The sequence below is a fragment of the Plectropomus leopardus genome, chromosome 8, assembly GCF_008729295.1.
Source record: "Plectropomus leopardus isolate mb chromosome 8, YSFRI_Pleo_2.0, whole genome shotgun sequence".
In the NCBI taxonomy this organism is placed as follows: Eukaryota; Metazoa; Chordata; class Actinopteri; order Perciformes; family Serranidae; genus Plectropomus; species Plectropomus leopardus.
Window position 1 is genome coordinate 24,352,067 of NC_056470.1, and position 16,403 is coordinate 24,368,469.

Below are 16,403 nucleotides of genomic sequence, written 5' to 3' on the forward strand. Positions count from 1 at the left end.
TATAGGGGCTATTCTTCCATTAACACGCAGATCACAAATTGTTTAAAAACCACCTCTTAGCATCTAATTGTCCATACTGAGAGAAATCGTTGAGACATTCACATCTTTTTCTACCTCTTTAGAAGCATTCAGTTTTCCAAAATAAAATTACTTTTAAAGCTAACCTAGACACACTCTTTATGCGTATGCTCTGCACGACTGTCGGGAAAACACTTTTTACAAGGGCATAATCAATATCCATGGAATGAGTTTAGCAGGGACTATAAAAGGTGTCCAGGTGATGTATTGAACTCAGGGGACTCCCTGTTGCTTGGAAGGACTGGTCTAATTGTGTTTGGGGTTTGGGACCTAACCCCAGTTGTTGGCTTATGTCTGAGGGGATCCACAGAGTGTGTACAAGGTTGTAACCACTCAGCTGAATTCCACTGAGGTCCGTACAGAAGCGTGTGATTGCAAAATGACCCTGACAAATCTAGACATTAGAACTGAGTGGATATATATATATATTGTTTTTATGTATCTTGCACTTTTTGAGACCAGATTGACTCCGCGAGATCCATTTTTTTTGTCCCAAATGCACACATCAATAATTTATCTTGAGCCATCATTTTTCCCTCTTGTGAATTCTTGCCCCAGGCCTCTACACATGTTCCATAACCTTGCAGCCAGCAACGGACCAGCAGACCCGTGTGCTCAGCATGTCCATGACCAACCTGCTGGTGAGGGCAGGCCTGGAGGGCAGTGCTTTCTCCGGGGAACAAGTCAGCGCCAGGCTGCCAATAGAGCCAGGCCTCTACTCTGACCAGACTGAGCTGCTGCTCTCAAACCTGCACACATCAGCTGAACTCACCATCTACGGTCCCTCCGCTGCTCTGTCCAACATGGAGGTCAGACTAAACTTCTGCAGCACCTTGAATAACATGTGCAACTGTTCATTTTTTGCTTTTATTATGACCTTTTATGGTATAAACTTCCCTTTAAAGCAGGGGTAGGCAGTTTTATTTTTGGCATCATTGGGCTAAAATCCGTTAATAAACTTTGAGCATTTTATAATTCAAGTGATGTCAGAGAAAACTAGACATCTGCACTTCGTCACGGCTCGGTTTTCAGGCTTTGAAAAAATATAGCCCATGACTTTCGCCAATCACAGGTCATTCCCGAGACAGGGCGTTCATATTGGCTGGTTCTACAAATGCAGATGTGCGTGCACATCACTTCAGCGAAAGGTGCAGAATCTTGCAGAGAGGTCTGGCTCTTGGCAACAACTGCTTTCACTGCAAAGCTACCTAAAAAAGGAAAACAGACTAGTCTAAGGATAGTCTGACAAACAAAATAAAGCATCTGTCAATATTGGCAAAGCATTTCAGAGATGGAAAGGAAATGTTGCTAATGTTTCATTTTCTGCCCTTTTTATTCCCTTTTCAGATTTTTGCCTACACCGGCTTTAAGAACAAAGTATATACTGTATGTGTATAACATTTTATTTCACCTGTAGGTGGTGTCAACTTCTCCTAACTTTGCTGTCCAAGAGAGTGATGTACACCATGGCTTCCCCAGTTTTTCAAAGTACACCATCAGCGCTGTGGACCCTCAGGCAGCCGGCTCTGCTTCCATCTCCATAAGCAGCCCCTCCTGCAGCCAGAGTATCGTCATCCCAGTCACTTTGATTCATGTGGCTGATCCCAACGCTGCCAAGCTAGGTCAGATATCCTTTCAGTGCAAAAGACAAAGCGTTGTATCTCAGGCTGCAAGGTCATGTTGTTTTAAATGTATTTTGTTTAAGGTCACAGGAAAGCTAGTAGAGCTGGCACCTTTTTTAAAAAAAACAAAACAAAACAAAGTTTTAATATATTTGATCGAACACGTAATCCCTTCTAATTAATTTCAATGGAATCCATGTAGCCTAATCCTAAAATACTTCGTCGAATTAACAATGGTCCGTTAATTCCCGGTGCCTCTGCCTTGCTGAGTGACAAGTTAACTTTACTGTAAGGCTGCTGCATTTCACAACATCAGCAAAACAGCCTTATAAGACCGTTTAAGCATTCTAGCTTTTTCTCCTATCTCACATTAGCAGAGATAACAACAGTTCATTTCACTGAGGACAATAGGGCATGCACTGGGCCTGTTGGAGTACAACAGCCTTTTGTGTCTATACACAGAACTATAGTGTCAAAAGTAGTCATGGAATATGAAAAAGGGAACCTGTGTATTGTCATTGCTTTAAAACGTAACTGTTTTTCTGTTTTGTTTATTTAACAAATAAAGCTTTGTATTTTTTTATTAATATTCTGTCTGTCATCGACACGAGCACACTGACAAGGCAGATTTTCAGAGACCATAATTTCATTCAGCTTTGAAATTTCACTGCCACTGTTTCGAGGATCATTATCCCTTAGTGCCATAGCTGATATTTGTTAGTGTCGTCATATGTTCTCAGCACTTTGAAGAGGTTTTGACAGCCTGTTATCTCATCCACCGCTCTCTCAGCAGCTGCTCCACCAGTTGTTAACATCGAGGGGGGCCACTCCCTGCACAGCTTCATAAACTGCTACCAGATGATGTTCTTCACCCTGTTCGCTCTACTGGCCGGTACAGCTATCATCATCATCGGTGGGTCACCTCTTGTCTTTAATGAAAGCAGGTTTCCTGTGCAATTTGGAAAAGTATGGAATTTTTATTTTATTTCCAGATCGGGATCAGTATGGAAAAAAGAGTTTAAAAATACGTGTTTCCAGATTATTTCCCCTAATTGATTATACAAGCAGAATATTTTTCAGGGTCTTTGGAGCAGGCAGCCAGTACAGCCAAAATGTTAATACCACTATGGGAGAGTGTGTCGGCCAGATATTGATATTGTAATGTTTTCGAATGCAAAGCAATAAATATAGTGTGTGACTGAGCACCCATTCCTGCACAGAGCTGCCTCTATGCCTGTACTTCACTGCTCTGCCCAAGTGCCTTCAAACTAAACCAAATTCAGACATCAACAACCAAATTAGTGTGAAAGGAAATAGTGTCAACATCTTTGACTTGCTTGTATGTAGAACATCACAAATAATCAAATATTAAGCTTTTTAGAACATTTATAAGTTATACACTGACGCAGTTATCAGAAAAGAAAACAGAATGGGTTTTTTTGCATATAGAAACATTTGTACTCAGTAAATAAACAAGGTGACGCATTTTCAGTTCTGGTTTATAAAAGAGTAAAAAATATGTAGAGAACAATCATTGATTATTTATGCAATATATTGAGAGAATATATATATATTGAGAGAAAATAATCTAAGTGCAGGGAGCACTGGCTAGTTAACTTCATTCTTCAGCATTGAGGAACTTCTCTGGGTTTGTTGGTGATTGATTTGTTTGTGCTACAATCTTCTGGCAGTTATTTGGCAACGCTGGAGAGGATATGATATATTAACGATGAGCGGGGGGAATTATGTGATGCCATCTGGCAATCTTTTATTCAATATTTGGAGAAAACAACAGTGTTATGCCATTTGATGATTTTTGCGATCGACTGAATGTAAGATCCAATGATTTTTTATTGGATGTCTGAGTTGGGTGGGTTGTGGTTTTTTTTTTTTTTTTGGTTGCTTTTTTATTAGTTTGTTTGTTTCCCTTTCTTTCTTTTGTCTTATTTTTTTTTATTATTCAAACAATCCTGGAGAAAAGCGGTGTCTGTACTAGTTATGTAAATGCACTAATTATATTTATGCTGTATGTGGATATTTATCAATAATTTCTATGTTGATGTATATTTGCTAACAGTTTATGAAAATGTTTGATGCTTCAAACACGGTTATGGCAACATAATAGCATACATAGTTAGACTGCAACATACATGTCAATAATTGGACTTTAAACCATTTATTTAGGTGACAAACATGGAGCTATCTACACTCTAAGACTCTAAGAAGTCTTTCAGAGTTTAATTTTTTCATGAATTTCAGTCTTTTTGTAATAATGGTAACTGAAACAAATGCAGTATTTGAAAACGAACGCCTCCAACATTGTAAGGCACTGCTGGATCAGCTTATCTTTCATACTGTAATAAAAGAAAAGTAACCTTCAAAAACTGAAGTATTATCACAACATGACAAACGTGTGTTCATCAACAGCGGTCACGATTTGAAGCACCTAAAGTTGTGAAGAAATTGTGTGATTCCCAAGAGGTTTTTTTTAAACTGATCTCTTCAAACACCGTGGTGATGTGTTTTAAAATGTGTTTTTATCCCCCGCAGTCCTCCACACCGTGTTCAGCCCAAGGGAACAAGCTTATCACCCTGCTTTCTTCCAGAGGACACCGCCACCCATCTCAGGTAGGACACCGTCACTGTGACACTTCTCCCTGCAGCTATTAAGCAAATAAAGACAAAAGCATGCATTCAAAGGGGTATCCCACTAAATGTCAGTACTTGAGCTCCGTCTCACTTTGCTCTCAAAGCAAAAAAGAGAAGTTTGTTCAACCCCTCACACAGTGTGACACCATGAGGCTGTAAAGCTCCACTGAGAATTAATTAGAAAAGATAGAAGAGGTGTTTGACAGCATCCAGGACAATTTTCTGGCAGTCAGAATAGATTTTTTGATGAAATGCCAACTCACCCATCGTAAATTAAAGCTCATTTGGATGTAAAACCAAGTAAAAAAAGCATTGTGTCGGTCCCCAAGTCTTCAATTTATTGTGAATGACTCTGCCGCAGGCGCTGTTTGATATCACAATTTATAGCCTGTGCTCTGGCTGCTACAGTGTGTTTGAGAGAGATCTATACATGCTACCACTACAGATTAGGCTGTTTATTTATGATATTTGTACCAAGAGGTATTTCCTTGTAGATTCTGCCATATTTGTCAAACCTTAAAGGTGTACTATGCAGAAATTGTCGGCTTCTATTTGTGAACAGCATCCCCAGCGAAAGTCAGCGCCAACTTCAGATTTTCATTTCGGAATGAGTTTTGTCAGTTAGGCGTTCTCTCTTGCTTTATTTACATTTTGTTTGTTTTTTTTGCGGGTTTTTTTGCACCATGTGCATAATTTTCGTAGCTTCCTCTTTGACCTATGCTGCTTACAGTCTATATGGTTTATTTGCATGTTGTGCCAAGGAACGTCCAACCATGGCCCTGCTATGATATCCACTATTGTTAGACAATAAATTGTTCCATAAGTAATAGTGATAAAGAAAATGGTCATTTTGAGACCATTTTATGCCATTGATATAATTTTAATATAATAGAATAATGATGCAAGTACACCCTTTTAAATAGCAAGTGATTTTTAGATTTTTTTAATTTTCAGACATTAGAATATAAAAAAAAATCTAAAAAAGTAATTAACACCCATTGATATATACAAGAATGTATATACAAAATTATAGTACCTTTTATAGGAATAGTCCAAAAAAACTCAGTGTGAAACTTAATACAAAATTTGGCCAACAAAACCAAACCAAGTGATGCCTGTTGCAACTTATAGACAAGCTTAGTGTAGCTTCAGGAGCATCGCAGTAACCGCCATAATTCATCCAGTGCACTGCCGCATTCCTAGATGGATGGACTGGGAGCTGGGCGGTTTGCTGGTGGACTTTAAGAATGGAAGATGAATTTTTTGGAGTGTAAAACCACACACGATGGACTTTTTAGTTCATTAATAGGGGCTGGCAAGCTAACAATTAGTCTTTAAAGTCTTTAAAGCATTGTTTTATTTTTCTTTAGATTTGTGCAAGTACTCAGGACAGAGAAAAAGGGAGAACTGCTGTGCCACAATCTTATTATGGTTTGGAAAAACCCTGCAGTTTCTCTGGAGTCCTGTTGGCTAAAATGTTGATGACACTTTTACACAAGCAAACACACATCTCAGGGCCACCTATAGCTCACCTTGAGGGTTTGAGCCCCACATAGGCTGAGTCTGTCTCTGCAGCAGTCGGGGTTGTATTCTTACCTGCAGCCCTTTGCTTCACTTCAGCTGTACTTTCATTAAAAGCAAAAACGGCCAAAAATTACTTAAACATACAAACACTCGTATAGCCTAAACACAAAAATGCAAAAACAAGGTCAGCAAACTGATTTAGTTCACTCCCATATATCAGTCGATAACATTGATGGCTTACCAGCGTGTAGCAAAATAAAAAGGAAATAACAAAATACAGGCAAAAATGGATAAAAGGCCACAACTGATTTGCTCCAATAAACTTCTTGTTTTATTATATTTTCTTTCCACAAAGTGACTGGTCTGTTCTGCAATGATTTGATTTGACTCTTTATCTTTGTGTCACAAAGTTGCCCAAACCTCACGGGTTTACAAGGCACCAAAACACAGTTGTTGATTTATTTTACTTAGTGCTCTGTTTGGCTCTATTTTCAGGTTTAGACTCTCCAGTAGTGAATTCTTTCAACCGCACAATACCGAGGACGGACCCAAACAGCAGCCCCAGGTCGCGTCTCTATTCTCCAGACTACAAGTCCTGATAACGCTCTCTGTCTGGTCTCTATTCTTCAGAAGAAGAACACCACAGGCTATGAATGCATATTGAATGGGCCTCTGTCCCTCAGTGCGAATGATGTGGGATGTGACTGCAAAATTTCAGTTTCACTCAGTTGTATTCACACGTTGGTAGAGATGCTTAAAAAAAACGTAATTTTCCGAATAGTAGATCAGTTAAAAGCTGCAGGATGATAACAGGGCTATTTTTCTTTGTGTGTGGAAACAGATTTATATGTGTGTGACTTTTTTTTGTGGTTTGCCATGGAAATAGCTTCTATACAAAATTCACCCTGTTACTAACTGACATCTTTTGAAAAGTGCATAAAAAAACAAACCACTAGTTTGTGCTTAGATAAGGTTTTTGTTTGTTTGTTTGTTTGTTTGTTTGTTTGTTTGTTTGCCCATAACTTGTGTGCTACTTAAGATATTTGACATGTGACAATTTAGCAACTCAGGATAACCATCATTCTTGTATGACAGAAAGCAAACATTAACTTGAATTTTATTTTATTTTTTTTCCTTTTGAACAGCAAACGTCCTTTGTTTTGTTGTAGCAAATACATTATGTGAAAATGCTGTCCACTGAAACCGTGATGAACCCTTCAAATGTGCATAATCCCAACCGGGAAAAGGTTCGTTTATTTCTGTTCTGGGCATTTAACTTTCTCGTATTTCAACACCACTGAGTTTTTTTGAGCCACAGTGCATGCAGCTCCTGTAATTCATTAATGTGAAACAGTTTAGGAATATGAATCATCATTCAGTTTTTATCCCGGTGTTGCTTCAGTGCAGAAGCAATCAAATGTGACCTGGTGTCATTTCTGAATATGTAATGTTTCTGTTACACTTTGTTTTTACCTGAACACATTTGCGGGAGGAGAGTAATGTAGCACTGTTTGATTGCAAACATAAGAGAGTGACTTTGTTTTAAATGAGGTATTTTTGTATTTGAAACTATAAAAACAAGGAATCGTATTTATGTTAGCTAGTAATTGAGTTTTACTGTAACGGGAGTGTGTGATGATCAAATGGCTTCAGTGCTATTTTTGTGTTAGTCATGCCTTAAAATTATATCTGAACAGCTTTCAGACACAAGTTTGTTTGCGTGAATATGCTCTTACCTTTTTTCTAATTAAAGTTTGTACTTTTCATGTTCAGCATCTGCCTTGTTAGTATTCATCAAATACATTTATAAGTCTATTTTGCTCTGAAAAGTTTGCAAAGTAATATTTAGCGGATGAAATATAAGCATCTTGCCACAGAGAATCCTGATAGATGAAAACAGACAGCAGCATCTTTTTTTTTTTTAATAACTAGAACTACAGACGTAGATCCAGTCTGAACTAAATACTGTAGCGATTCCTCCACTTGCAACACTGATTCTATCACTCAACCCTCAATTTTCTACTCTAACTTTCCAATGAATTAATTTTCTGCATCAGCGGTGCTTCATTTATCTGGTCTTTTATACACTTTGTTTTCCTCCTTGTTGCCTTTTGTTGACGTTTAATCCATCTTATCCTATTGGTGTTTTCACAGTTTAATTGTTTCATTGTTATTCACTATTTCTTTTTCTGGTTTATTGAGTATATGTGGGGAAAAAACAAGCGGCAACCTGTCGGGCTAAAAAATTTTAGCCAACACCAAAATGCCTAAAACTACAGTTCCACAAATTGCCTCTTAAGGCTGACTCAAGAGGCCAGTTTTCACCTTAAACCCTGTGTTAAAATGCCCCACTTGACAACAGAAATGAACTTGTTTACAACCTGGTACCAAAAAAACAGTTTTGGTATCTAAAGCTAATTTCTTCTTTAATGACACTTTTTTAAAAGATTTTATAAAAGTCAGCCATTTAAATTTCATCAAGGCTTAAAGTTGAGCTTAAAGTGAACTAGAGGCGGCCCCCTCCCACAGTTTACATCCTTGCTGGACAAGATATACAATTAGCCATGCAAGCGAAGTGCTGTCTGATAGTTCCTCTTTAAAACTTGTGATTTCGTTTTTTTCAGCCATGGCTGAATTTCCTTTCATCCCAGAACTTGTGCTCTCACCACAGTCTGACGTGGTCCACACAAACAGAGGGGATTAGGAGGGTGTCTGTCTCTCTCGCTCCCTGAGGACGTGTAAAGGTCTGCGACATCTGATCAAATATCTCCCATCTGTCTGACGCTGCTCTGGACTGCTGTGGTGGCTCCCAGTCACCCGGTTCATTTGTATGCCCTCTGCAGCCGCCGGCATGTCAGCAAACGCTACACAACCTCAGGTGAGCGGACTGGAATGTACACCAGAGTTATTTGTCAAGCAACAGAATGTGGCTGTGGCCCATTTCTAACCATCTAGCTGGCTTTTATGGATTTTGTGTGCACTTTTCTAGTAATTAAAGGGCCTCTTTTATTCTTTTTTTTAAATTATCATTAATGTGAGGCATGTTTTTAAAAAATCAATCAGTTTCAGGGGCCAAAGGTGTAAGCGGACCCCCTAGCCCTCACCTGCAAAATGTCACATAAATTAACAAGTACTGACCAGGAGGGGATTCAAAATGACCACAAAGGGATGCAAAGGAACTGCGAGACACAAAATAATTATGGAAAGAGGCAAAAACAGTAACAGAGACACATAATGACCAGAAAAAGACACAAAATTACCTCAAAAATACACAAAACAACTACAAAGAAACACAAAACAATAAATAGATGCATTAGGACAATGACGAGATGCAAAACGACACAAAAAGAAGCTCAACAACTATAAAGTCTGTGTGCTTCTTTAAAGGAGAGGTGGGGGTTGCATATTTGTGCCCAAGGGCCTGTTGTCTGATCAGGGCCTAAGCTGATGGATTCAAAGTGTTTGTTTTGTCTGACTTAAAAGTTTAAATCTGAAATCATTCAATTCACAAAGAAATGTAGCAAGCAAAGGCAGAAAAAAATGCAGATTTAAGAAGCTAAAACTAGACAATATTCAGTATTTTTTGCTTGAAAAATTACAGAGATGCTGCATTAATGATCAAAATAGGTGTTGTAACTCAAGGCTAATCACAGGGATCTGTGGATATTATGGTCACAGACGAATAAAACCCACTAACATGCGCTGCTGCATATGAAAAAGTAATCCTGAGTGAGGCATTGAGCACCAGCTACGGTCTTTGCATTATTTCCCACACGCTCCTTATTTCTCTGCGGGTGGTTTAGACAGACAGAGCCTCAGCTCATGCCTGAGAGGTGTTTATGAGGAAGCTCAGGAAGCCCAGCTGTGTAGCTCAGGCTACGGCCTCAACAGGGGCTCCAGGGTATTCTTAAGATGCTGGTTGGCTCAGGGAGGAGAAAGTATGTTAACTGCTGCGTTGTGTTGTGTGAGGAAACACATCAACTGATTGGCTATCTGCCGCAGCAGCTGCTTTTCGGAGACAGCAGCATCACACTAGTTTTGATTCACTGCCCGCTTCAGTTAAAATGTGATGGAATTCAAAACTAGAAATGACCGTTTTGGAATTACTCCCATCAAATGATGGTGGCATGTGGGTTTTAAACGTGACCGTATAGTATATCTATAGCTCATTAAGGCAGTCATCCATGTTAAGCTAAAATGACACTCAATTTATTCTCTCCATTAAGGCACGCGGGTTGCATAAACCCCACCTGTCAGCCTGTCGGGCCCAGAGCCATCTTGCTGCGTCCTGGGTGAAGTGAAGCCGCCACAGTTCCAGATGGCTTACTGTGCTGTCAGTGGAGGGGATCAATAGGGTGGGCATTGAATGAGACCTGATGAGAATGGCAAGGTTGTTCCCTCAGGATGATCAGGACTGTGTGAGAAGGTCTGCCAGGAAAGCAATTTCTTTGTGAGTGAAGTCAGAGGTTTTTGTTTGGGGCCTAATGAAAGCATTAGTATCAACATTTGGTCATTTGTAACTTAACTGGACTTTGTAGTGATGGTTTTATTTTCTTGTCTGGTGATTTACATGATTAATCTCTATGGGGATTACTCAGACACATTAACAACAAACCAAACATTCGCGCATTTTAACTTTCAATACTTAAACGCCAGCCAAACATAAGCATAAGCCTCCCACAAATAGAGTGCCAGGAGATACCCCACAATGGAAAAAACAACCAATATACAAACACAGGCCCCTAAGCACAGGACTCAATACACAAATCCAAACAAGACAAAGTATGAATCCATGAGTGCCAAATTTTTTTTTGCCAGTATTATATCCAGTTTATAGACCAATAGTTTGCATTTCTTATAAAACAGTCTGAGGAAATTGTCTATTTTTCTTTTCCTGTCTCAGTTTTCAGAAAGATATTCAGTAACATGCAAAACGTTGATGATATAAAAAAGGTATTCAAGCTGGATAAGTAAGACTTGGATCAGCCTGCACGAGTTGTGTGAAAGTTTGTAAACTGATGTTTTGATATAGTTTTGCTGTTGTTAAACCAGATCTCCAATCAATAAATTGGTATTTTTTGTCATTTTCTGTGGAGCCATGCAAGAAAAACAAAGTGTTTTTTCACAAATGCAAGGTAACACATAATGACTAGTTGATTTACAAAAAGATAATTTTGAGGGTATTCCTCTGAGCATTTTTCCTCGGATTGTATGTTTCCTCTTGAAAAACAAAAAAGCCAGTACGATGAGAGAAGGTCTGAAGTTTATTTTTCAGAATTCCAAAAAAAAATGACCCAATTTTCAATGCAAACCCAACCGAAATCTCTATTGTTGCTTGTTGCTGTCCATTTGTTGCAGGAGCACCACTGAGGAAATTCCTCATTTGGTTTTGGTATTAATGACTCTAATTATTATCATATGAATATCAGAAAACTCAGTAAACGACTTTATGGCCTACAGTACAATGTTCCCACTTGTGTCCCAGTTCAGATCCATCACACAAATGCATGTCTATATGAGGTGATTGTCGGTTGCAGTGGAGAGTATTCGGCATTCTCTGAAAAATAAAAAGTTTCCACTCTGCTGGTTAAATGATTGGGCCCCTTCTTCCATCACAGCTGGCAAATGTTTTTTAAGGCTGAAGTAAGAGAGCTTCCGAGTGGGTTTGCCTCAGTGCAAATATATGAGCCATTTCACAAAATAAATCTCTCTGGCTGGCACCCGCACTGGCACCAGCGTATGACTGGTCAGCCAAAGGAAGAAAGGAAAAAGCCCAAGAGCATAATAATGACAAGCACTTTTTTTTTGTTGAAGTGGTTAATATCCTGTGGTTGCTGGCATTTCTCATCCACAAGTCATGACTTCCAAAAGAGCTATTGTGGTATGTATGACTGATGGAACTGCATGGTTTGATAGTGTAATTGTGGGCTAGGAAATATGAAAATGGCAGATTTAGGTTTAAAGAATGTGATTTTATCATGTGATTTTTTTTTTTTTTTTTTTGCGTTACTGTTTTTATCCTCTTCTACTGTTTATATTGTCTTTCAAACACAAGGTCAGTTGGAGCACAGCAGCATCAGAGCTGGAGGGAATTCAATAGCTCACTGAAGGACATTTTAATCGCTCCAATAGGTGCTTAGATGCGTGGATGAGGATGTAGGCCTTCCGGTTGACAAATGAGCTTCTTCCCCTCTAACAATGCTTGTAGAATGTGGTAGTTTTGTTGTGTCAAGGGCAAACAACAAAGACATTTATGTAATAATGGTGTTTGTGGTTTTTGAGGCTTATATACAGTTGAAAACGGTATTTGGCAGTGTTGACGTGCACCCCGTGAGTATTGGCTGTTAATGGCTGTGTACTGTATATCTTTCTGGGTGGCATGTCGAGGCTCTTGCCTCCATCCCTGGCCTCCTGCCATGTGGATTAGGGAGCCACAGAGAAAAAACCCTAATGTACTCCATCTGTACTTCATGTCCTTAAACTGCTTTTCCCACTGCCAGTGTTTGTTGCAACTCTGCGTCTACATTAAAACAAGTTATCTCAGATCGTCCGAGTGCAGCCTTCTGTTAGTAAGCCTGCCATAAAGGTAAAGCCCTCAATTTCATGGACAAAGCACCCACCCTCTGTTTTTGCACTGTAACTGCATCCAGGAATACAAAATATCAACTCAGCTTTGAAAAAAAGATCATCAGAGAAAAAGAGGTCTTATGAGATAAGTGAAAATGAAAATGCTGCGAGTTTTTGACTACTCTAAAGTGTGAGTGTGTGTGTTGCTTTGAAAACAAATCCAGTGATGGGGGAGCGATCACAAGACACTGGGAGCAGAGCGAAAAATACAAACTGCCATAGCTCAGTCTCAGTCACTGATTCACCTCTCAGTTCCTATACAGATGTCTGTGTTATCCTCCAGAGGATACTTTTTCACTGGCAAACAGATATTCTTTCTTCTACACAGCAGTAGTACAGTAGAGGGTATACTCAAGTAGACAGGGTATACCCACCTTTTTTTCTGGCCATTCACACTGTACCCACCTATCCGCCAAAAAGCCATCAGAATATATTAGAGTATATGACTTCCTCCTCAGTAATCCAGTGCACCCACCTCGTCTTCACCAGTGTTACACAGGCTTAAAGGGGACCACCACCTAAATTAAGAATTCCAATATCAAGACAAACTAAAATGGATTAATTAAAACTCTGAAAAAAATTAAAACTGATAACACTGATTTTTTTAGGTGACTCCTTTTCAGTAGCCTAAAAACAAAACAATTCAGGTAGCATTTGCTCTGTCGTTTCATTTAATGTATGTGACATGGGGTGTTTCTATCTGCAAGTTAATGTTGAATGTTGTGTTATTTTTTTATGTTTTTTACCCAAATGAGTTACATCTATAACATCTTTAAATCATTGCCTATAGAGCAGCTCCAGACACTTGATGACATCCCAAATGTGAGCTTTGGCACTCTACTCTGGATTCAATTGAAAGTTGTACATTTTTACTAAGATCTTTTAGACCATAGGAGTAACATTTAGGGAATTCGGCCTAATGGCAACATTTTAGGGGCTCAATTTCAGGGCAGATGGGACTGTGATAGCCACCCATGAAACTTAAGCATCAGCCTCAGAGAGCAGTGCAGCAGTTTGCTCTCTTACACCCATGAGACCACTGCTTGTGCAAATCTGCACACTCCTGTCTCACATACACGTGCTTAAAGTCATTATTTGATTCAAACACTAACACACGCTGCTCCTATCTATTGTGATCATTTCACTGGAGGGGATACAGCCTGCTGGTTTAAAATGGCAACACGCAGACAGCATAGTAAACAACTCTGCAGGCAAGACGCAGCACCACCACAGCGTTACACACAGGCGGACTACAACGCCACAAAGTTGTTGTGTAATGTTTTGTTTGCACTGTGAGAGAGGAGCAGCTTGTGTGCACATCTCTGGAGCACGCGCACTAAGAATTATTTTATTTTTTTGTTTTTTTTGAATAGATGGAGAAAAAAAAATTACTGATGAACAAATTCACCTCCCCTTCTAGTGCAGCTGCAAAGCCATCGTTGCGCTCAATGCGACCTGCAGATTCATAAAACTTGAAAACCCCGCCTACTTGACAACCAGCGTCTGTTTACGAAAAGTCACGGGAACAGCATGGAGCGCGAGGCACCTCACAGAAAATGTCATACCGCGCTGCCAACAGAGGGAACGAGCACACTTCTCAGAGCCACAACTACGATCCACATGATGTAGTCTGTCACATTTGGTTGATATTTTGACGCTTGCTGACAGACGCAGATTGATACGTGATTGGGAGCTTCTAGTTTTGCGAGCAGCGGGACTTCAAATCGCGCATGCCGCCAAACCGGGAGTATATCTGCCTCTGAATTATCACCCACACCGACTTAAAACAATGGCGAGGCGCAAAAGGCGCAACCTACTGAATTGTTGCGCTTAAAAGCCAGCCTGGACTACACAGGAAACCATCTCCCCCCACCCGGCTTCTTTTCTGCGATACAACAGGGAAGCACAGCGGAGCGACATGGAAAGCCCGACCGAGAACCCAACCAGGGCTGTGGAATATTTGAAGGAGCTTAACAAGATCATCGAGACCCAACAGGAGTTGCTGGAGAGGCAGAGGGGAAGGATAGAGGAGCTGGAGCAGCAAGTGTCCGACTTGTGCACGGAGAACGCCTGTCTGAAGGATCAGTACCAGCGGCACCTGGCAACCTGCAGGCTGCTGCAGGGCAGCAACAGCCTGGTCACACTGGGAGCCATCAAGGAGCATATCACACAGGAAAAGTAAGACATAACACCATCTGATAGTGTTTTCATCAAAGTCAGTAATCTCTGTTTCGCTATATTCCATTCACAAGTGTTTAAAGTTAAAAATGTGCTTGATTTAAGTAATTATTGCTAAATCAGCCCCCAACTAGTTCAGGTCCAACACTGCCACACAGTGATCCGCAGTTGCAACTAGGCTACTTTTGCATCAGATGCTCTCTTTTTACTGATGTTTGCTGATGGAAAATGGGTCCGTGTATTACGCACAACACAATTACAGCTTCTCTGACCAAATGTGGAAATATGCAAGGGAGAATTTGATCATAGCAGCCTGCATCTATGTGAGAGATGATGTGCAAACCCACATGATTTCCAGTTCAGTTATTATTTTGCCTTTTAGCGTGTATAACTGTCAGTGTGCATGAGATACTGAGCAGATCAAGCCTGAGATATGCTGCAAATAACACACAGATACAAGCCTTGTTATGGTACAAAACACTTCTGCAAATACCAAACCATTTTTAAATGACTTTTAAATTGTCTCCTATTAATCTGCTTTGTCATCTTTGTATCAATTCCATACCAGCTTCTGTAACTTCAGCTGACGCTTGTGCCATAGCTCTCTGTGGTCTGAACAGAGGGTTTTCTGTACGTGGACAGGCACATTAATTTGTGAAATATGGAATGCAATTGCTACTGTACAACCCCTGGGAAAAAGGGTACATACTTGCGATGGATCCATTATACAATTGTGTTTTAGGGCTGGCCCTATCTGCAGGCGGTGGGTGAAGCCCCAGGCAGAGCAAAGGAGAGTAGGTAGGGCAAATGTAGAGGAGCATCACATCAGGAGTGCTGGTAAAGACCTTGGTAGTCTGTTAGGATTACCCTCCCTGCACCAGCCTCTGGCTGAAGTTCACACCCTCCAAAACGCCTCAGCATGCAGACATTTAACTCAGCTTGGGGGATCATGTGATCATGCTTGACCTTTGTGTCCAGGGGCATGTTGGTGTCATGAAGATCAGTGGCAGCAAATCAATACTGATGACTCGTGGACTGTATGTCTTTGCTGGCTGATAAAACCAGACTCGGTTTGATGAGGACATACTGTAACACTGACCTTTAGTGCGCCCCCTTTGTAAATCTCTGTCGGGCACTAACAGGGTATTCTGTGTGATTTCCCTGGAAATCCAGTCTGTCACTATCTCTTATTTCGCTCGGTCACAGTGTCTGAACACTATTTCAGTTCGGCTCTGCGAGTCTGGCACAGAGGTTAGTGAGGAGCCTGTGATTACCCTGGTGAACCCGATGAAATATGACAGCTGTTAATAATGTAAAGTGTGGTTTATGAACGATACGGGATTTAAAATGTCATTTAAGTGCGGTGAGCAATTTAAAGAACGTGGTGGGCTTAAGCAAGACTGATTCTAAGATCTGTAAAGGTCATTTTAGCATGGAGAAAATGGGATTTAAATAATGTGTGCTTGGAAATTAAACTGTTTAGCCTTTTATTTTCCCTTCGAGGTCAGGGACACAGTAGCAACAGCCAACCAAAGCAACTCAGATGTCTGTTTGGTAGTTTTTAGCTTGACTTCTCTAGATTCCCAGGAATTCCCAGAATGGGGGTCTTCTCCTAATCTGTCTGTGACTGCATACTTCCAGAGAGTGGTCTGAGCAGCTGCTGCAAGGCTAAAGGCCATTTGTAGTCATCATCTTGATCTCTGGTGACTTGTGGTGGACATTTAT

The 16,403-nt window shown here is 40.2% G+C and overlaps 2 protein-coding genes across 3 annotated transcripts in view; both read left to right on the forward strand.

Moving 5' to 3' along the window:
* nup210 (nucleoporin 210) overlaps positions 1–7,639 on the forward strand; it is a 39,738-nt gene extending 32,099 nt beyond the window's left edge. Inside the window, exons 36-40 of the mRNA XM_042491630.1 lie at positions 637–887; positions 1,496–1,700; positions 2,491–2,613; positions 4,251–4,328; positions 6,369–7,639. Coding sequence (XP_042347564.1) covers positions 637–887; positions 1,496–1,700; positions 2,491–2,613; positions 4,251–4,328; positions 6,369–6,472 — 761 coding nt within the window. The 3' untranslated portion in view covers positions 6,473–7,639. The remainder of the gene's footprint in view (positions 1–636; positions 888–1,495; positions 1,701–2,490; positions 2,614–4,250; positions 4,329–6,368) is intronic.
* Positions 7,640–14,016: 6,377 nt separating this feature from the next.
* LOC121947354 (IQ motif and SEC7 domain-containing protein 1-like) overlaps positions 14,017–16,403 on the forward strand; it is a 116,745-nt gene continuing 114,358 nt past the window's right edge. Inside the window, exon 1 of one of the 2 annotated variants that reach the window (XM_042492367.1) lies at positions 14,017–14,678. In XM_042492367.1, coding sequence (XP_042348301.1) covers positions 14,419–14,678 — 260 coding nt within the window. In that variant the 5' untranslated portion in view covers positions 14,017–14,418. The remainder of the gene's footprint in view (positions 14,679–16,403) is intronic. The other variant, XM_042492362.1, reaches the window with a different exon arrangement.